General features: G+C 43.5%; 1 protein-coding gene across 13 annotated transcripts in view; it reads left to right on the top strand.

Moving 5' to 3' along the window:
- Positions 1-22317, top strand: part of LOC124048947 (regulator of G-protein signaling 3-like) — a 221153-nt gene that overhangs the window by 174870 nt on the left and 23966 nt on the right. The window contains exon 1 of one of the 13 annotated variants that reach the window (XM_046370152.1): positions 10411-10532. The exons of 11 other annotated variants lie outside the window; for them this stretch is intronic. In XM_046370152.1, the coding sequence (XP_046226108.1) occupies positions 10521-10532 (12 nt within the window). In that variant the 5' untranslated portion in view covers positions 10411-10520. Of the gene's footprint in view, positions 1-10410; positions 10533-21059; positions 21197-22317 lie in introns of those variants that run through there. One more of the 13 variants, XM_046370156.1, reaches the window with a different exon arrangement.

Below are 22317 nucleotides of genomic sequence, written 5' to 3'. Positions count from 1 at the left end.
GGAAAGAGCAGGCTATCTGGGCGACTGCGATAGAGGGTCTTCTGGGAAGAGCCATCAGAATGAGGTTTTCGTGGGCTTATGAAGGAGTGTCAGAATGTTCTGACATGGACGCCTTTCTTCGTGACTGACTGTCTGTCAAAACAAATAGAATGGTCATGCAACTTAAAGAGATGTGCCTGCCTGCTTTATAGATTTCCTGCCATTCCTAGAGATAATACAGGCCATAGTTAAACTGGAGGACTCTGTGTGCTTCTGTTTGTGTAACTATGTTTTTACATGTCATTTCATTTAAAAATGGTAGACATTGTCCCTGCACCCTGACAATGAGTCTTCATTGTTTTCTATTCTAAATAGAAATACTATTGCTTTGCGTGTGTGCGTGCCTGCGTGCCTGCCTGCGTGTGTGAGCACAGGTGCGCATAGTCGTGTGTGTGTGTGTGTGTGTGTGTGTGTGTGTGTGTGTGTGTGTGTGTGTGTGTGTGTGTGTGTGTGTGTGTGTGTGTGTGTGTGTGTGTGTGTGTGTGTGTGTGTGTGTGTGTGTGTGTGTGTGTGTGTGTGTGTGTGCGTGCACGCACATGTGTGAGAGAGAGATGAGGAATGACAGCTCCAGCCAGTACAGTGTTGGCCTCCACCCAGCCAGTTCTCTAATCTAATCGGAGACTCCCTTTGTTGAACAGCTCAATGTCAAACAAACTATTCAACCTCATAAGGAAACATTTATTCACAGTCATAATTATTAGTATGAACATTTACATTGACAAGTTCTGTAGTCACTACAAATTTGGAAATGTGATCCGAGATCTGCCATTGCCAAGTACACTACATTACCAAAGGTATGTGGACACCTGCTTGTCGAACATCTCATTCCAAAATCTTGGGCATTAACATGGAGCTGGTCCCCCTTTGCTGCTATAACAGCCTCCACTCTTCTGGAAAGGTTTTCCACTAGATGTTGGAACATTGCTGCAGGGACTTCCATTCAGCCATAAGAGCATTAGTGAGGTCGAACACTGATTTTGGGCGATTAGGCCTGGCTCACAGTCGGCGTTCCAATTCATCCCAAAGGTGTTCGATGGGGTTGAGGTCAGGGCTTTGTGCAGGTCAGTCAAGTTCTTCCACACCGATCTTGACAAAACATTTATGTATGGACCTCGCTTAGTGCAAGGGGCATTATCATGCTGAAACAGCAAAGGGCATTCCACAAACTGTTGCCACAAAGTTGGAAGCACAGAATCATTTAGAATGTCATTGTATGCTGTAGAGTTAAGATTTCCCTTCACTGGAACTAAGAGGGCTGGCAGTGGAAATACAGTTCCAGACCATTATTCCTCCTCCACCAAACATTACAGTTGGCACTATGCATTGGGGCAAGTAGCGTTCTCCTGGCATCCTCCAAACACAGATTAGTCCATCGGACTGCCAGATGGTGAAGCGTGATTCATCACTCCAGAAAATGCATTTCCACTGCTCCAGAGTCCAATGGCGGCGAGCTTTACATCACTCCGGCTGACGCTTGGCATTGCGCATGGTGATCTTAGGCTTGTGTGTGGCTGCTCGTCTATGGAAACCCATTTCATGACGCTCCCGACAAACAGTTGTTGTGCTGACTTTGCTTCCAGAGGCAGTTCTGAAGTGTTGCAACAAAGGACAGACAATTGACGTATTTCAGCACTCGGCGGACCCGTTCTGTGAGCTTGTGTGGCCTATCACTTCTAAGCCGTTGTTGCTCCTAGATGTTTCCACTTCACAATAACAGCGCTTAAAGTTGAACGGGGCAGCTCTAGCATAGCAGACATTTGACCAACTGACTTGTTGGGAAGGTAACATCCTATGACGGTGCCATGTTGAAAGTCATTGACTTCTTCAGTAAGCCCATTATACTGGCAATGTGTTCCTATGGAGATTGCATGGCTGTGTGCTCTACTTTATACACCAGTCAGCAAAGGGTGTGGCTGAAATACCCGAATCAACTAATTTGAAGGGGTGCCCACATACTTTGTGTATATATAGTGTATTAATGAAAGATCGGTGCTTATGCACAAAATACTTTCAGTATGTTGATTACCCTCCCTAAACCCACAAAGAGTATGTAGTAGCACAGTGGCAAGAGAAAACTCTAGCTGGAAGCAAGAAACATTTAGAGGAATCCTCCTCTGGCTGACCAAGTTCAGAGTATAGGACATGCACTAACTATACAAAACATTTCTTATTCCATGAGACTGACCAGGTGAATCCAGGTGAAAGCTATGATTCCTAGACTGACCAGGTGAATCCAGGTGAAAGCTACAATCCCTTTTTGATGTAACTTGTTAAATCCACTTCAATCAGTGTAGATGAATGGGAGGAGACAGTTTAAAGAAGGATTTTTAAGCCTTGAGACAGTTGAGACATGGATTGTGTATGTGTGCCATTCAGAGGCTGAATGTAAAGTGCTTTTGAATGGAATATGGTAGTAGCTGCCAGGTGTACTGGTTTGAGTGTGTCAAGAATGGTCCACCACCCAAAGGACATCCAGCCAACCTGGCACAAGTGTGGGAAGCATTGGAGTCAACATGGGCCAGCATCCCTGTGGAAGGCATTCGACACCTTCTAGAGTCCATGCTCCGACGAATTGAGGCTGTTCTGAGGGCAAAAGGGGGTTGTTTGACTCAATGTTAGGAGGGTGTTCCTAATGTGTTATAGCTGTCCTAAAATATAATAATTTCAGATCTGCACAAGTACCTAGGAGCTGAAGGTCAACTTGGGATTCAGTATCAGGATACCAAGTTATGGACGTCATGAATGGTACCCTTTTTCCATGGGACGTAGCCATGATAAGTTGCCATTCAGAATGCCCACGCCCAGTAGTCTGCAGAATGCAGCCAGGCGGTCTGTCCAAAGTTCCCAGATCCAATCCCCATCAGGTGGTGTTGCAACCAAGTGGGCCAGCCATTTAACATGTTGACCTTTTAGTCATACAGCAGATGCTCTTATCCAGAGCGACTTACAGTAGTGAGTGCATATATTTTCATAACTTATCGTACCAACCCACACCCCACTAACCAAACCTCTAGACCTGACCCTGCCATAAGGTCAGCCTTGCGTTAGCTCCCTCTCTCTCTACAGGGTTCTTCAGGAGCTCAGTCCCTCAGCCTAACATGAAATGTTTTCTAAAATCCCTGCCACAATGGCATGGTAATCCCCAGCTAATGAAGAGAAGCTCTTTTGTTTGTTTGTATGGCGTTGATTGTGTGGCTGCTTCCTCTGAGGCTTTAGCGTGCTGGGGTCTTAGAAGCAGCATTGTGAGACACAGTGGGAATGGGCTATGGGAACAGTCTGCCTTCATCCATTTAGAACGAAATGTTGCTTGGCACTGATTCAGGAACAGTGTGGAAGAACATTGGTGAGTGGGGATTTGCTTCTAAGGCCTTATAAAGTGCAGGAGAGCTGAGAGACTGAGGGAGAGGTGGACAGTGCACTCAGATCAATCATGTTCTATTTGCATACAGCTTTTTTTTGTCCTTAAGTGCTCAACTTAACAGTCACCCAGGCCCAAAGTTCAGAAGAGACTTGAAAAGGTTGACAGGACTGCCATTGCCAAGTGAGGGAGGGATGTAAGCTTCTCTGTCCAGCTCCTCTCTTCCCGACAAACCTCTTGTCACTACCTACCTAATTTCCCTCTGAGTGTGTAGTGTACAGGCGTGGGTTGGCATAGGAGGTTGTGTGGTGTCCACAACAAGACATCCACAACAAACTAGCCTTTGACGTCTGGCTGTGGGGAGAAGATCCAGCAGGCCCCTCTCTTCACCCTCCATGCAGTGTGTTTGCGTGTGGATGTGTATGTGTGTGCATGTGTGTTTGTGTAGGTAGTGACTGCCTGTTGGGTGCGTTAATGGCACCGGTTGCCATAGCAGTGCTTTGGCAAGTATTGTGTAGAGAGGGATGAGACACACTCACTATGTCCGTGAACAAGCCGTTCACCAGTCAATAAACACACACTTCCACGCAGGGAGTTTTAAGGCAGATCTTTCTCTCCACACTCCGTTGCCAGGTTCCACAAGCTCATAGTTACATTGTGAGGTTAGTTGGGGCTGGAGATGGAAGTTGATAATGGTTTATTGCTAAAATGTTCATCACTCGCTCTCCCTTCCTCTTTTACTCTCTCTCATCATCATCTCTCTCTCTCTCTCTCTCTCTCTCTCTCTCTCTCTCTCTCTCTCTCTCTCTCTCTCTCTCTCTCTCTCTCTCTCTCTCTCTCTCTCTCTCTCTCTCTCTCTCTCTCTCTCTCTTTCTCTCATCCCTCAGTCCCACCCTCCACTGCCCAGAGGTCCATCTCCTTCTTACTCACTCCCTGTTCTGTATCTCACTCCATCATCTTCTTCAGTACAGCCTGTTCTGTAACCCTGTTCCCTGCCTGGGAAGATGTCAGGTAATTCCATCCCTATGTCACCCTGACTCCTAACAACTGTGTTAGAGAGTGTGTGTGGTGGTGTTGTGTTTAGGAGGTGTTATACAGCCAGTTGGGGAGTCTTCATCGCTGACATTAGCTGAGAGAACACCCTGCTCTCTCTATCTCTGTGTGTAGCACATTGATCCCACAGAGAGAACATGGCTTCTTCCCAAATAGAACCCAATTCCTTATTTAGTGCACTACTTTTGACCAGGACCCATAAGGCTCTATATGACTACATAGAGGGCAGGGTTTCCATTTAGGATGCACTCCAAAGCACCTTGAATAACAACAGATAGCCCAGTCCTTTTCCCACAAGCACGATACAGCCAATAGATCATGTTGATGGTCAAACAGTACAACGTCTATGTCATATTCATCTCCTTGTTTACTCACTATCTATTTGACCCTTTATCTGACCTGTTCATGCTCATAACTACCTCATGGAGTACATGGCGTTAATTAACCAAGTTTCATAACTCATCTGAACTTTATATGACCATAATGTAGCCGTGGTCATGTCTCCATATCCAATTGTAACACAACACGGTCTGTGCTACAGAGAAAAGGATATTGTTCTCTAGCCATGTGCTACTAACCCAACAAGAACCACATTATCCAGCACTTACTTCATCTTCCAAATCTCATTTCAGGAATGCCAATGTTTAAAGACCCAGTGCAGTCAAAATAATGTTTTTCCCTGTGTTCTGTATCATATTGTACACCAGCTGATAAAACTAACACTGTAAAAGTGTGATTTATTTTACCAGTGTTAATTCCTGATAGTTGCTGGTTGAAAATACAATCTACACAAGACCTAATCAGCATGTATGCATGGCGGGAGGTTCGGCTTGCCGTGGTGGCATCGCCATGCGGTAAATTGGTTAATAGACCAATAACAAAGAGAGTTCCAGACCTCTGCCAATAACAGCTAGTTTTCAATTTTCCCCTCCCCAGTCAGACCACTCCCAGACAGTCCTACAAAATTTTTTCTTGCTATTTTTTGCTAAAAAGCTATTTTTGCCCATTTTCTATTTTTTGCTAAAAAGCTATTTTTGCCCATTTTCATGGAACTCTATTACAGTAAAGAACTTGATTATTATGGTCTGTGTCAGTAAATGTACAATTATTTGATATTGATATAAAAATGTCTATTAAATAAGCTTCTGATGAGGTATTTTAATATCGTTTTGAATTTCTAGCCATAAATCATTTTTCCACAGTAGTTGATTGTCACGTACCAAGATGGCATTGCAGTTCAGACGCCTTTTGTCCTCGTCTTGTCGTGTCCTGTATATATATATATTTACAACTTTTTTCACATACATTTTATTTTTATTTTCCATCAACTCATCTTCAAAACACGTTCCTGCAACCCGCCTCACCAATTTATATTTATAAAAAAGTATTATTTACCTCAAATCTGTAATCCTCCAAGAAGCTAGCCAGAAATTCCAAGAAGCTAGCCAGAAACTAGCCAGAAGCTAGCCAGGAGCTAGCCAGAAGCTAGCCCAGACGCTAATCCAGAAGCTAATCAGAAGCTAGTTCCGAAGCTAGTTAGCTTCTTTACTGGCAAATCGTTAGTATTCAGCTAACCACGGTTTGTGGTCATCAGCTATCCTTTAGCTCGAAAATCTATCGCCAGTTTTGTACGGCGCAGCGCGGCTCGGAACGGAACATACCAGACCAATTTCTCTCTCCGTGTCCCTGGATTTCAACTGCTCTCTGGACATTCATACCCGGATCTCACAGCTAGCTAGCTGCTATCCGTGTGACTATCGGCTTTCGTCGATTACGGAGCAAACATCAATTATTCCGGAGCTAGCCAGCTCCGTCAATCACTCCTGAGTTCCATCAATCACTCCTGGGCTGCAGTCACCTATCCGGACCCATTTTACTGCCTACGCGGAGCCCCACTGGGCCTTCAAAACTGGACTGCCGACGTTATCTACCCGAAGGAGATCCGGCTGGCTCCTCCGTCGCGACGTTACCTGAAAGCCCATCTGCGGCCTGCTAACCGTTAGCTGTCTTACCGGCTGCTATCTGAATAGACAATCGGACAATTTATTAATTTTTTATTATTATTATGTTTTCTTCTTGGGCCTCTATAACTATATCTATTGTTTTTATTTTTGTTGCTGTTGAGTGATTTGGATTAATCCCCTCTACCACACGGAACCCCACTAATCTACTGAGGGAATGCAAAAGGTGGCTAACAACAGATCTCCATACTATGCTTGCTTGCTACCGATGGCCTGGCTAGCAGTCTAAATCACCGTGACCCCCAACCAACCTCTCCACTCACTGGACCCTTTTGATCACTCAACTAAGCATGCCTCTCCTTAATGTCAATGTCTTGTCCATTGCTGTTCTGGTTAATGTTTATTGGCTTATTTCACTGTGGAGCCTCTAGTCCTGCTCACTATACCTTATCCAACCTATTAGTTCCACCACCCACACATCAATGATGTTTCTAGAGACAATATCTCTCTCTTCATCACTCAATACCTAGGTTTACCTCCACTCTATTCACATCCTACCATACCTTTGTCTGTACATTATACCTTGATGCTATTTTATCGCCCCCAGAAACCTCCTTTTACTCTCTGTTCCAGACGTTCTAGACGACCAATTCTTATTGCTTTTAGCCACACCCTTATTCTACTCCTCCTATGTTCCTCTGGCGATGTAGAGGTGAATCCTGGCTTAGGAAGACCTCCAAAAATTTTAATTCCAAACTACAACATTTTCAGACAAGATAGAACTGCCAAAGGGGGCGGTGTTGCAATCTACTGCAAAGATAGCCTGCAGAGTTCTGTCCTACTATCCAGGTCTGTACCCAAACAATTTGAACTTCTACTTTTAAAAATCCACCTCTCTAAAAACACCGTTGCCGCCTGCTATAGACCACCCTCTGCCCCCAGCTGTGCTCTGGACACCATATGTGAACTGATTGCCCCCCCATCTATCTTCAGAGCTTGTGCTGCTAGGCGACCTAAACTGGAACATGCTTAACACCCCAGCCATCCTACAATCTAAACTTGATGCCCTCAATCTCACACAAATGATCAATGAACCTACCAGGTACCTCCCCAAAGCCTTAAACACGGGCACCCTCATAGATATCATCCTAACCAACTTCCCCTCTAAATACACCTCTGCTGTCTTCAACCAAGATCTCAGCGATCACTGCCTCATTGCCTGCATCCGTAATGGGTCAGCGGTCAAACGACCTCCACTCATCACTGTAAAACGCTCCCTGAAACAATTCAGCGAGCAGGCCTTTCTAATCGACCTGGCCGGGGTATCCTGGAAGGATATTGATCTCATCCTGTCAGTAGAGGATGCCTGGATATTTAAAAAAAATGCCTTCCTAACCATCTTAAATAAACATGCCCCATTCAAGAAATTTAGAACCAGGAACAGATATAGCCCTTGGTTCTCCCCAGACCTGACTGCCCTTAACCAACACAAAAACATCCTATGGCGTTCTACATTAGCATCGAACAGCCCCCGTGATATGCAGCTGTTCAGGGAAGCTAGAAACCATTATACACCGGGAGTTAGAAAAGCCAAGGCTAGCTTTTTCAAGCAGAAATTTGCTTCCTGCAACACTAACTCAAAAAAGTTCTGGGACACTGTAAAGTCCATGGAGAATAAGAACACCTCCTCCCAGCTGCCCACTGCACTGTAGATAGGAAACACTGTCACCAACTGATAAATCCACCATAATTGAGAATTTCAATAAGCATTTTACTACGGCTGGCCATGCTTTCCACCTGGCTACTCCTACCCCGGGCAACAGCACTGCACCCCCAACAGCAACTCGCCCAAGCCTTCCCCATTTCTCCTTCTCCCAAATCCATTCAGCTGATGTTCTGAAAGAGCTGCAAAATCTGGACCCCTACAAATCAGCCGGGCTAGACAATCTGGACCCTTTCTTTCTAAAATTATCTGCCGAAATTGTTGCCACCCCTATTACTAGCCTATTCAACATCTCTTTCGTGTCGTCTGAGATTCCCAAAGATTGGAAAGCAGCTGCGGTCATCCCCCTCTTCAAAGGGGGGGACACTCTTGACCCAAACTGCTACAGACCTATATCTATCCTACCATGCCTTTCTAAGGTCTTCGAAAGCCAAGTCAACAAACATATTACCGACCATTTCGAATCTCACCATACCTTCTCTGCTATGCAATCTGGTTTCAGAGCTGGTCATGGGTGCACCTCAGCCACGCTCAAGGTCCTAAACGATATCTTAACCGCCATCGATAAGAAACATTACTGTGCAGCCATATTCATTGATCTGGCCAAGGCTTTAGACTCTGTCAATCACCACCTCCTCATCGGCAGACTCGACAGACTTGGTTTCTCAAATGATTGCCTCGCCTGGTTCACCAACTACTTCTCTGATAGAGTTCAGTGTGTCAAATCGGAGGGTCTGCTGTCCGGACCTCTGGCAGTCTCTATGGGGGTGCCACAGGGTTAAATTCTTGGACCGACTCTCTTCTCTGTATACATCAATGAGGTCGCTCTTGCTGCTGGTGAGTCTCTGATCCACCTCTACGCAGACGACACCATTCTGTATACTTCCGGCCCTTCTTTGGACACTGTGTTAACAACCCTCCAGGCAAGCTTCAATGCCATACAACTCTCCTTCCGTGGCCTCCAATTGCTCTTAAATACTAGTAAAACTAAATGCATGCTCTTCAACCGATCGCTACCTGCACCTACCCGCCTGTCCAACATCACTACTCTGGACGGCTCTGACTTAGAATACGTGGACAACTACAAATACTTAGGTGTCTGGTTAGACTGTAAACTCTCCTTCCAGACCCATATCAAACATCTCCAATCCAAAGTTAAATCTAGAATTGGCTTCCTATTTCGCAACAAAGCATCCTTCACTCATGCTGCCAAACATACCCTTGTAAAACTGACCATCCTACCAATCCTCGACTTTGGCGATGTCATTTACAAAATAGCCTCCAATACCCTACTCAACAAATTGGATGCAGTCTATCACAGTACAATCCGTTTTGTCACCAAAGCCCCATATACTACCCACCATTGCGACCTGTACGCTCTCGTTGGCTGGCCCTCGCTTCATACTCATCGCCAAACCCACTGGCTCCATGTCATCTACAAGACCCTGCTAGGTAAAGTGCCCCCTTATCTCAGCTCGCTGGTCACCATAGCATCTCCCACCTGTAGCACACGCTCCAGCAGGTATATCTCTCTAGTCACCCCCAAAACCAATTCTTTCTTTGGCCGCCTCTCCTTCCAGTTCTCTGCTGCCAATGACTGGAACGAACTACAAAAATCTCTGAAACTGGAAACACTTATCTCCCTCACTAGCTTTAAGCACCAACTGTCAGAGCAGCTCACAGATTACTGCACCTGTACATAGCCCACCTATAATTTAGCCCAAACAACTACCTCTTTCCCAACTGTATTTAATTAATTTTTTTATTTTTCTCCTTTGCACCCCATTATTTTTATTTCTACTTTGCACATTCTTCCATTGCAAAGCTACCATTCCAGTGTTTTACTTGCTATATTGTATTTACTTTGCCACCATGGCTTTTTTTTCTCTCGATTACCTGCCCTATATATGTCACTCCCTTTGGTTTCATCCCCAGTTGTAATTTTCCTGTTTCAAGTCGGTGCGCTGTTTGTGTTTCTTGTTTTGTTCTTTAATTTATTAAATGTATTCACTCTCTGACCTTGCTTCCAGACTTTCAGCGTACATCGTTACATTGATGTTCAGGAGCTTGAGCTTTCCACTTTGGTATATGTGGTTTTTCACTAATGAATACAGTAACAAACTAACTTTTCATTGGCATTGAGTTGAGGACATGCATTAGCCTGTGAATTGGGACTGTTCTGCCAATCATGTACCACTCTTTTCTCATGTCCTGACATTGTACTGATATATCTCTGGCTTAGACAGCAAAGTAGACACAGGAACTTATGTGTGGAGATGATAAAGAAAGAGCAATTTCTGCTCTTGAAACTCAGAGCCTGGAAACCAGTCTACCGATACTGCTTTGGAATTGGGCTCCATGCTATTCTGTTCAATAGGTTTCTTCTATGGAGAGCAAGGTAATAGTATATTCTAATCCACGTTTTAAACATTTCTATGCTTTGAAATTATTTACGTGGGAAAAAAACTAGGATTCAATTGTATTACTGGTTATAATATGTAGCCTATAAGCCTGCTACAAAGTTACACTGTTCTTCCATGACGTGCTAGCTGGTGTGTAGCTCTGTTGTAATGTATATACGGTAACTAATGCAGTGTTAATGGAGAAACCAACTGCAAAATATCCTTGTGTTATCTTATGATGAGCTTGGTGTTGTTTTCCCCTGTTGTGATACATGGTGTAGGGATGTATTTCGCACACAGTCTCCTGAGAAGACCATGTGAGGATCTAGGTGTTGTTTACCTCAGTTGAGAGGTGGAGTGTGACCCGCAGTGACCATGACTGACCCGCATCATTCCCCAGCTGCTCTCTCTGTCTAAACCCTCCATCCTCAAGCGGAATGCCGTTTACACCATTCCTCCCAGGTCCCTCTCTTCGCTATTTCTACAGCTTTCCACAAACTGCCCTTTTGTCTTGCTGATGGCTGAACTCCACCTCTGAGATTCCCTTCAGCGTAAATACCCTAGGTTAGATTTAGGGTCAGGTCTTCGGGTCTCCCCCTCCCTCTCCCCTTCTCCTCTTTTCCTTCTCCTGTCAAAGGAATTTCTCATCAGAGCTGCACTGGCTATGATGAATGTCTCACTGCTACCGTTGACAGGCGGGCCGGGAATGAAGAGTAATTCCAATAGCTAATAATAGTCATATGGAAGCACCCCCCTCAAAAATACCTTGTGTTGTTTCTTTTACTACAATGCTTCAGGAATGTTGTCCTTTCCAAGGACCTACGGAAAAGGGAATAGGCCGCTAAGAATTGGGGACTGGAAGGCATGCCAAGGTTGTAGATGAAATTGCTTAACAAGGCTGATCTGTGGCCTTTTGGGAATGTCACTAACGTTGGGGCTTTTTGAAGTCTAAGGAAGCCTGGTTGGTCTATGTGAAGAGATCCACATTGTTCCACAACATCCTGTACACCACAGGAAGTTCTTACTCAGACAGGAAGCAGCCATGTCCTGCAAGTGCTGAATAACAGCAGGAAGAGACTGGTGGTGGTGGGGGGGGGGGTCAGATTAAAAAGAATCCACACTCACACACACAAACATTTTCTTTACAGAGTGAGGAGTGACTTACGGTTCTGTTTCCTGGCTGTGGTGTATTGAGTTTGTCATTAGACACACTAGACACTGGTTGATTGTATTGGACTTTTCTGAATGTGTGTGTACGTGTCTTTTTCAATGTGTGCATGCTTGTTTGTGTGTGTATGTATATCAATTTGTTTGTGTGTGTGTATCAATGTATGTGCTCACAAAACACTGCACAGAGGACCCATGGCTCCAGCTTTCTTGCCTTGTCCTCTTCTCCTCCAGTGAGTGTTGAGTGACATCTGAAGGTGCTTTCTGACTGACAATGGAGGGTCTTACAAGGAGGATTCTACAGTTACAGACAGAATACAATTAAGTGATAATGTCTGAGAAGCCAGTGTTTGGAGGATATATAAGCACGGGTGTTGATTCGTCTCGGGCCAGTAAACCATGCTAATATATACTCCAAACACTGGCTTCGAGGGTATTATCACTATTATAACGGGTTACCAACATATTCAAATAATGATTGACATATTTTTCTATTTTTATTTTATTTTGATGAATTTATTCATAATATTTCACCCTTCCACAAGATATAGTCCCGACATAAAGCTAGGGTTGCTACCCAAGCCGGCTAGTCATTCGTTCTATCGGTTCGGTTGCCAGAGACGCAACCCAGTCATTCAGCTTTTCTGTTCTTTATTGATTGATGCAACCCAGTCGTTCGTTCTAAATGTTCCATTGCCATACTGGCTCACAGCGTTCTTATCACTTACTTGCTAGCTAGACAACTATGGCTTACTTACAGTAATGTCAAACAGTGCAGCCAGAATAACAACAGTAGCTGCATTTGCATTTGTTTGAACTTTTCTCTAGTGGCATTTATTTGGACACAACCATAACAATTAGTTAATGAGGCACGATTTTGCCTGGCATGGAAAATGTGCTCTCTTGTCAGCACGCTGTTGTTCAGAGGAGCTAGTCAACAACACAGCTAAAACAGTCACTTCAAACTGAAGCTGGAAAGACTGCAAACTAGCTGCACTTCGTTTCGTTTTACATTTTTCATTTGTGACCGACCGGCATTTGTAAAATGGTGTTTTTTATATTGGACAAAAGTAGAGACTCAGAACTAGAAAATGGTATATCATACGCTACAGTTGAAGAACAATGGGACAGTAATTCTGCTTTGAAAGTTGATAAACTTGTAACCTCCACTTTTGAGAAAATGTCCCTTTGAATGTTTTTGTAAACCTACTGGAGAGCTTTTCTTTGTCTACACCCACTCAGCATCGTTCGCACTCTTAATCCTCAGCCCCCCCATCTCTTTAAGTATTCACATGTGAGGCCATGTACTTGACAACCAAAGACTTCAAGACTAAAGGCTGGTTTATACTGTGGGTGTGTTCATAAATTCAATCTGGAATGCCAGCGTGCGCTCAGAGTGCGCTCTGGGCTTTCATAAACTCAGAGCATTGTCAGATTGTCTGTTCATAAATTCAGAGCGTTTCACTCTCGTTGCATTCAGAGCGTTTTGCTCTCGGAGCATTCAGAGCACACACTGGATGCTCTGACTGAGGAGTAGAGTTGATCCGAAGGTTCTGACCTAATAACAGTTCACAAGCACTAAAGCTAACTGGCTAAAGTTGGCTAGTTGCTAGCTACTTCCAAATGCAAATGAGAGAACAACTCACTCTGACCATTTTACTCGCCCTAGCAGAGCTAGTTAGGCTATTTTTACATTATCAAAAGCGTCGGTGACTGTAATTGTGTGGCTGGCAACAATTGAATTATGCTTTTTTGTCAACGTTTACTGACACTGGCCATATTCAACTGGTGTTGAGCGTTCGTAAATTTGTCAGTTGTTCTGCATTCTGGCACACTCAGATGAGAGTGCTCTGAAATCGGAGTAGATAGCCAGAGCGAATTTACCAACTACATCTATCGACAGTTGTCTCAGTGAAATCATGAACATTCTATTGAAATGGTTACTTGCATAGATAGTGGAATCTTTTGTTTAGACATGTAGCTACAGTAGCTAGCTTAACAATGAACCAACTAATAACATTACTACCCTGCATGTAGCTAACCAACCAGGTTCAATGTTAGCTAGTTGCTAACATTAGGGTATAACTAGTAATGCAAATATCTCTGAGATATGAATAATATTACTACATAGATCCTATATGTAACGTTAGTTAGCGAGCCAGCCAGCTAATATTATCTAGATAGCTAACAGTACTCTTTAACTTGAAATGAAAATGACTTTCTGACAAAATTAGAAATGTGTAGTATCTGAAAATGTCACTAGCTAGACTATCTTACCAATATACTGTACATGGATGGATGCTTCTCCCTCTCTGTGACGGATGCCATGTTTGCCCTTAGTTTGAAGATGTAATCCGGAGACAGGTGTTTTATACAATAGACCTCTTTTCGACTCACTCTGCACATGTGCAATCAAATGGCAGAATTTCTCCTCAGTTATCATACTCTAATTCCACTGATTTCAAAACTCGGTCCTACTACGTGATATCTTTCAAAAAAGCCACATTAGAAAGGATAACCTACACATACTGACCAGGTCATGTTATAGACAGAACCGTGCTACATGGAAGACCCATCTGAGCTCATCTCTCGGCATGTCCAGCCAAGCCATTATTTCAGCAAATCATGGCTATCGGGAAGGTTCCTACATTTTCCATGGCTAAATGTAACAATTTTCTTCACTTTTACTATGGCATACAAGTTTGCTATTAAAGCACAGAAGCATTTATGCCCAATTATTTTTTTTAAATCAAATGCATTTTAAGTTAAAATGTCTCTACTGTGAAGTAGTGATGCTAGACTGACTGAGAACCGCTGCCTGCATGTCTGCTTCGTCCCGCCTCCCAACACGTTCATTACTATGGGACACCTGGAGATCAAATTTCAATATTGAAACAATGTTGCAAATGTCAGAGAGACAGATAGCGAGGTGTATACAAATCTCTGCTGTTGAAAACTAAATGTTAGTCTAAAAGAAATGTGAGATAATGTCTAGATGCTTTTTATAGTGGAGATCAAGTTTATAAATTGTCTGGCTGTGCTGATGAGACAGTGGATTGCACAGTCAGATGGAACAGGATGAATGGGCATTGTAATGTCATAGATTTAGCTGGTGGTAACTTGTGGAATAGACACCGCCTAGAATGCGGTTTTAACCAATCAGCATTCAGGGTTAGACCCAACCGTTGTATAAAGGGAAACAATCACCCTGGGCCTGTAACAGTTACGAACACAGCTCTGTCTGAAACAACTCTGTTTCATAATGTCTAGGATGTTGTACCAAGCAAAAGCACAGAGCACTTACCCTGGACACTTAAACAATTATGTCATGAATGATAGGATATCAAAGAAATGAGAATTGAACAATGTGCATTAGGAATGTGCTAACAAGCCAGTGATGTCAAAGCGCTCGCATTAACCCATAAAAGTCTATTTGATAAAAAAATGTTATTTGGCCTTAATGTTATTAGCCCATACAAGTGCATTGAATAAAAGGGTTTTTGACATTTTTGCTAATTTATTAAAAACAAAAAACAGAAATACCTTTACTTAAGTATTCAGATCCTTTGCTATGAGACTCGAAATTGAGCTCCACTGCATCCTGTTTCCATTGATCCTTGAGATTTTTCTACAATTTGATTGGAGTCCACCTGTGGTAAATTAAATTCATTGGACATGGTTTGGAAAGGCACACACCTGTCTACATAAGGTCCCACATTTGACAATGCATGCCAGATCAAAAAAGCCATAAGGTTGAAGGAATTGTCCACAAACAGGATTGTGTCCAGGCACAGATCTGGGAAAGGGTACCAAAACATGTCTGCAACATTGAAGTCCCCAAGAACACAGTGGCCTCCATCATTCGTAAATGTAAGAATTTTGGTACCACCAAGACTCTTCCTAGAGCTTGCCACCTGGACAAATTTAGCAATCGGTTGAGAAGGGCCTTGGTCAGGGATGTGACCAAGAACCCGAAGAACAACCATCTCTGCAGCACTCCACCAATCAGGCCGTTATGGTAGAGTGGCCAGATGGAAGCTACTCCTACAGTAAAAGGAACATGACAGCCCACTTGGAGTTTGCCAAATGGCACCTAAAAGGTTTTGTTTGATGAAACCAAGATGGATCTCTTTGGCCTGAATGCCAAGCATCATGTCTGGAGGAAACCTGGCACCATACCTATGGTGAAGCATGGTGGTGTTAGCATCATACTGTGGGGATGTTTTTCAGACAAGGGACTGGGAAATTAGTTAGGATCGAGGCAAAGATGAACGGAGCAAATTACCGATAGATCCTTGATAAAAACCTGCCCCAGAGTGCACAGGACCTCAGACTGGGGTGAATGTTCACCTTCCAACAGGATTATGACCCTAAGCATACAACTAAGACAATGCAGGATTGCTGCAAGACAATGCAGGATGGCTTCGGGACAAGTCTCTGAATGTCCTTGTGTGACCCAGCCAGAGCCTGGACTTGAACCCAATCGAACATCTCTTGAGAGACCTGAAAATAGCTGTGCAGCAATGCTCCCCATCCAACCTGACAGCTCTGGAGAGGATCTGCAGAGAAGAATGGGAGAAACTCCTCAAATACAGGTGTGCCAAGCTTGTAGTGTCATACCCAAGAAGAATTGAGGCTGTAATTGCTGCCAAAGGTGCTTCAACAAAGTACTGAGTAAAGGGTCTGAATACAACTTTGTCATTATGGGCTATTGTGTGTAGATTGAGGGGGAAAATGTGTTTATCAATTTTAGAATAAGGCTGTAACCTAACAAAATGTGGAAAAAGTCAAGAGGTTTGAATACTTTCTGAAAGCTGTATACAGTGGGGCAAAAAAAGTATTTAGTCAGCCACCAATTGTGCAAGTTCTCCCACTTAAAAAGATGAGAGGCAAATATAAGTATTTGGTCAATAACAAAAGTTTATCTCAATACTTTGTTATATACCCTTTGTTGGCAATGACAGGGGTCAAACGTTTTCTGTAAGTCTTCACAAGGTTTTCACACACTGTTGCTGATATTTTGGCCCATTCCTCCATGCAGATCTCCTCTAGATCAGTGATGTTTTGGGGCTGTTGCTGGGCAACACAGACTTTCAACTCCCTCCAAAGATTTTCTATGGGGTTGAGATCTGGAGACTGGCGAGGCCACTCCAGGACCTTGAAAAGCTTCTTATGAAGCCACTCCTTCGTTGCTCGGGCGGTGTGTTTGGGATCATTGTCATGCTGAAAGACCCAGCCACGTTTCATCTTCAATGCCCTTGCTGATGGAAGGAGATTTTCACTCAAAATCTCACGATACATGCCCCCATTCATTCTTTCCTTTACACGGATCAGTCGTCCTTGTCCCTTTGCAGAACAACAGCCCCAAAGCATGATGTTTCCACCCTCATGCTCCACAGTAGGTATGGTGTTCTTTGGATGCAACTCAGCATTCTTTGTCCTCCAAACACGACGAGTTGAGTTTTTACCAAAAAGTTATATTTTGGTTTCATCTGACCATATGACATTCTCCCAATTTTCTTCTGGATCATCCAAATGCTCTCTAGCAAACTTCAGACGGGCCTGGACATGTACTGGCTTAAGCAGGGGGACACGTCTGGCACTGCAGGATTTGAGTCCCTGGCGGCGTAGTGTGTTACTGATGGTAGGCTTTGTTACTTTGGTCCTCGCTCTCTGCAGGTCATTCACTAAGCCCCCCCCCCCGTGTGGTTCTGGGATTTTTGCTCACCGTTCTTGTGACCATTTTGACCCCATGGGGTAAGATTTTGCGTGGAGCCCCAGATCGAGAGAGATTATCAGTGGTCTTGTATGTCTTCCATTTCCTAATAATAATAATAATATCCCACAATTGATTTCTTCAAACCAAGCTGCTTACCTATTGCAGATTCAGTCTTCCCAGCCTTTGGTCTTGGCCATAGTGGAGTTTTGAGTGTGACTGTTTGAGGTTGTGGACAGGTGTATTTTATACTGATAACAAGTTCAAACAGGTGCCAGAAGTTACAGGTCTGTGAGAGCCAGAAATCTTGCTTGTTTGTAGGTGACCAAATACGTATTTTCCACCATAATTTGCAAATAAATTCATTATAAATCCTACAATGTGATTTTCTGGATTGTTTTTCTCATTTTGTCTGTCATAGTTGAAGTGGTACCGATGATGAAAATTACAGCCCTCTCTCATCTTTTTAAGTGGGAGAACTTGGCTAACTAAATACTTTTTTGCCCCACTGTATCTGAGAGAGATAAGGAAACATTCTTATTATTTTACATAAATTTACCCCTTTTTTTGGCACTAAAAAGTCTCCATATATACTTCTGTAAAAAGAATTCAACTGGTACCGCGGGACTTTCAGACAAGTCTTGTGAGGCTTGTGGGCGTCGTAGAGCAAAACAACCGACATATACGTGTCCGTGAGAGTCTCTCCATTCCTAGGGGTCATATTAGTGTGTAGCCCAGACACATCCAATGCAGGAAAACAGATATCTCTACCTTAAACAGACAGAATGTTTTGGGGTTTTTGTATTGTGTGAATTACAATTCCACAGGGGTGCGTACATCAACCTTAGGGGGTTAAAGAAAAGAACAAGTCGGCCAGTCGAAACTCGCCTTTATGTTGTAGTGAACGTGCACTTCAACTTCCTCCTGTCCTTCCCTTCCACAACAACGGACTCAAACTGTGCCATTGGGTTCAAATTTTAGAACATTGCGGTTTAAGCTCACTCATTGAGGTTAGCGTTTGCATTTGACCGTGTCTCCCTTCTCGTCTAACCTCCGCCCAAGAAAACGTCTCGTGGCCTCCATTAGACCCATTTTCTTCTATTCCCATCTTTTTTTCCATTCTTCACCAAGACCCATTGTTGCTCCCATACCCCCAGGAGAGAACTCAGAGAAGCCTTATCCTCTGCATTTTGTCCTCCTCCCATTCCACCCTTCTCCTCTCAATGTCAGGAAACCGGGTATAAACGGTTCACACAAACCCAAACCTGCTCAGATGGAGGAAGGGAAAGAAAGGAAAGAAGAAGGAAAGAAGGAGAAGGCCAGCCCTACATTGTCCCATGGTGAATAGTCAAGTTGTTTTTTGAAGTAGGAGAGAGGGAAGACCAATGAAAAGAAAGAAGTGTCCTTGGGGAGGCATGAATAAGGTCAGACTGTAGCAGCCGGGCAGCAGCAGGAGTGAACTGCTGAATGGAGGTTAGCTATACAAAGACTAACAAGATGGAGGCCAACCCTTCACCTTGGGGGATTTACTGTGGGCTGTGCTGCAGTGTGAATTGATTGGGGTGTTTTTAGCAGCAGTGGTTTGTTTAGGTGTACTGGATGTGTGAATAAAATTGTCTTTTGGGGGTGTTTTACTGGATGTGTGAGTACAATTTGTATTTGTGTGCACTGTATGTGTGGGTTAGTGTTTGTAAGTGCGGTGTGCGTGAATGTGTACTGTATTTCTGTGTCTGAGCGTGTAGTGTTTATTTGCGTACACTGTTTGCTAGAAACGTGAGCACTTGTGAATGTGTGTGTGTATGTTCCCCTTCTCTGTTTCCACTCATGCCATATCCCAGCTCTCTGTTATCGGGGAACAACAAGCCAGTGGTGTGACTGCCAGCTGATGTTCTGAACTACATCACGTGTGTGTCAATCAATATGCTTGCTTACAAGCCGTTCCCAATGATGCAGAGTTAAACAAAAGAAGAATAGGGTAACACAAGAATGAAGCTATGGTCCTCCTGTAGCTCAGTTGGTAGAGCATGGCGCTTGTAACGCCAGGGTAGTGGGTTCGATCCCCGGGACCCATACGTAGAATGTATGCACACATGACTGTAAGTCGCTTTGGATAAAAGCGTCTGCTGAATGGCATATATTTTTTTATATTTTTTAAGCTATATACAGGGAGTACCAGTACCATATCACTGTGCAGCAGTGCAAGGTATTTGAGGTAGATCTGTATATAAAGGCAGGGTAAAGTGAATAGGCATCAGAATAAATAAAAATATTTAAATAAAAAACAGAGTAGCATCAGCATATGATGAGTGTGAAAGTAAATGTGGGGGGGGGGGGTGTTTGTGTGTTATGTCTGTGTGTGGGTTCTGAGAATGCTATTCTGTCTGGCCCGGCGGCCTTGCAGGTGTTTACCTGTTTAAAAGTTTTATTCACATCGGCCACAGAGAGTGAGATCACACTGTCATCTGGACAACAGGGGCTTTCATGTAAGACTCTGTGTTGTTTTCTTCAAAGTGAGCATAAAAGGCATTTAGCTCGTTTGGGAGTTCTGCGTCACTGGGCATCTCATAGCTGGGTTTCCCTTTTGTAGTCCGTTATTGACTGCAAGCCCTCCCATATCTGACGAGTATCGGAGCCGGTGTAATAGGATTCCACCTTTCTCCTATATCGTCCCTTTTCATGTTTTTTTGTCTCATCGGCGGTCATAGCGGGCTTTCTTGTATATGTCTATGTCTGTGTCCTGTTCCATGTAAGCGGTAGCTCTAGCCTTTATCCCAGTGTGGTTACTGCATATAATACATGGTTTTTGGTTTGGATACGTTCATATGGTCACTGTGGGGAAGACGTCTTCTATGCATTTATTGATTAAGCCCGTGACTGTGGTAAACTCTTCAATTCCAATGGATGAATCCCGGAACATGTCCCAGTCGGTACCTGCAAAACAGTCTTGTAGCCTTGTATCTGCTTCATCAGACCACTTCCTTATTGAGCGCATCTCTGGCACAGGAGGATAGAGTTGTGGAAGCAGGAGGATAGAGTTGTGGTCTGATTTGCCGAAGCGAGAGAGTGACTTATATGCATTACTGTGGGAAGAATAAAAGTGGTCTAGAGTTTTAGCACCCCTTGTGGTGCAGGAGACATGTTGGTAGAATTGATTTAGCATGGTTTTAAGTCCCCTGGTGTTAAAGTCTCCGTCCACAAGAAACGCTGCCTCTGGATGTGCAGTTTCTTGTTTGTTTATGTCCCATATAGTTTGTAAGTGCCAAAGTGGTGTTTGCTTCTGGTGGGATGTAGAAAGTTGTGATAATTATGGATGAGAGCTCTCTTGGTAGATAAAAAGCTGTGTAGCTTACCATGAGAAATTCTATATCAGGTGAGAAAAAGCTTGAGATTTCTTTCACACTGAAATCAGAGCACCAGTTGTTGTTTATGAAGAGGCACAACCCTCCCCCTTTGGACTTGGCCGAGAAAGCTGTCGTTCGATCGTGTCGCTACATGGAGAAACTACTTAGTTCTATGTTCATAGATTCAGCCAGCCAAGTATCTTCAAAGAATATAATAATGTTGTTTTCTAGTCTCTCTGACAGGAGACTCTCGAACGAAGCTCATCCATCTTATTCTCAAGTGCCCGGACATTTGCCAATAAAACGGAGGGGCGTGTTGGTTGATTTACTCTTCGTCTCAGTCTCACCAGGACGCCAGCCCATGAAACAAAGGAATAGGGTCTGGTGTGAACAAGGGAACAGCTGAGTCAGAGTCGGATTTGCTTTTGAAATCGAGGTTAGTAACTGTCTATCTGATGTCCTAAGTGCTAGGCGGTAAAATGTGATAATAGCATTACCGATGTATTTTTCTTCTCAATAAACACAAAAAAGTCACTAAATAGCAAAGTCAGTTTGGAACTCGTGAGATGTCGACCTTCCCTGTCAGTGCCATCTTGTTTAAAAAATAAATACAAATATTTCACCTTTATTTAACCAGGTAGGCTAGTTGAGAACAAGTTCTCATTTGCAACTGCGACCTGGCCAAGATAAAGCATAGCAGTGTGAACAGTGTATGTGATATTTTCATAAATGAGTGTGAGTATGTACAGTTGAAGACGGAAGTTTAAATACACTTAGGTTGGAGTCATTAAGACTTGTTTTTCAACCACCCCACAAATTTCTTGTTAACAAACTATAGTTTTGGCAAGTCGGTTAGGACATCTACTTTGTGCATGGCACAAGTAATTTTTCCAACAATTGTTTACAGACAGATAGTTTCACTTATAATTCACTGTATCACAATTCCAGTGGGTCAGAAGTTTACATACACTAAGTTGACTGTGCCTTTAAACAGCTTGGAACATTCCAGAAGATTATGTCATGACTTTAGAAGCTTCTGAAAGGCTAATTGACATCATTTGAGTCAATTGGAGTTGTACTTGTGGGTGTATTTCAAGGCCTACCTTCAAACTCAGTGCCTCTTTGCTTGACATCATGGGAAAATCAAAAGAAATCAGCCAAGACCTCAGAAAAAAATGTTGTGTTTTAATTTGTCTGGTTCATCCTTGGGAGCAATTTCAAAACACCTGACATTTGTCAAGAAGTTAAAGCTTGGTCGCAAATGGGTCTTCCAAATGGACAATGACCCCAAGCATACTTCCAAAGTTGTGGCAAAATGGCTTAAGGACAACAAAGTCAAGGTATTGGAGTGGCCATCACAAAGCTCTGACCCCCATCCTATAGAAAATTTGTGGGCAGAACTTAAAAAGCGTGTGCGAGCAAGGAGGCCTACAAACCTGACTCAGTTACAACAGCTCTGTCAGGAGGAATGGGGCAAAATTCACTCAACTTATTGTGGGAAGCTTGTGGATTTAGGTAGGCAATGCTACCAAATACTAATTGAGTTTATGTAAACTT

This window comes from Oncorhynchus gorbuscha, linkage group LG11 (genome assembly GCF_021184085.1).
Source record: "Oncorhynchus gorbuscha isolate QuinsamMale2020 ecotype Even-year linkage group LG11, OgorEven_v1.0, whole genome shotgun sequence".
Lineage (NCBI taxonomy): Eukaryota > Metazoa > Chordata > Actinopteri > Salmoniformes > Salmonidae > Oncorhynchus > Oncorhynchus gorbuscha.
The sequence above is the reverse complement of the archived record's forward strand: the minus strand, read 5'-3'. Positions and strand labels throughout refer to the sequence as shown.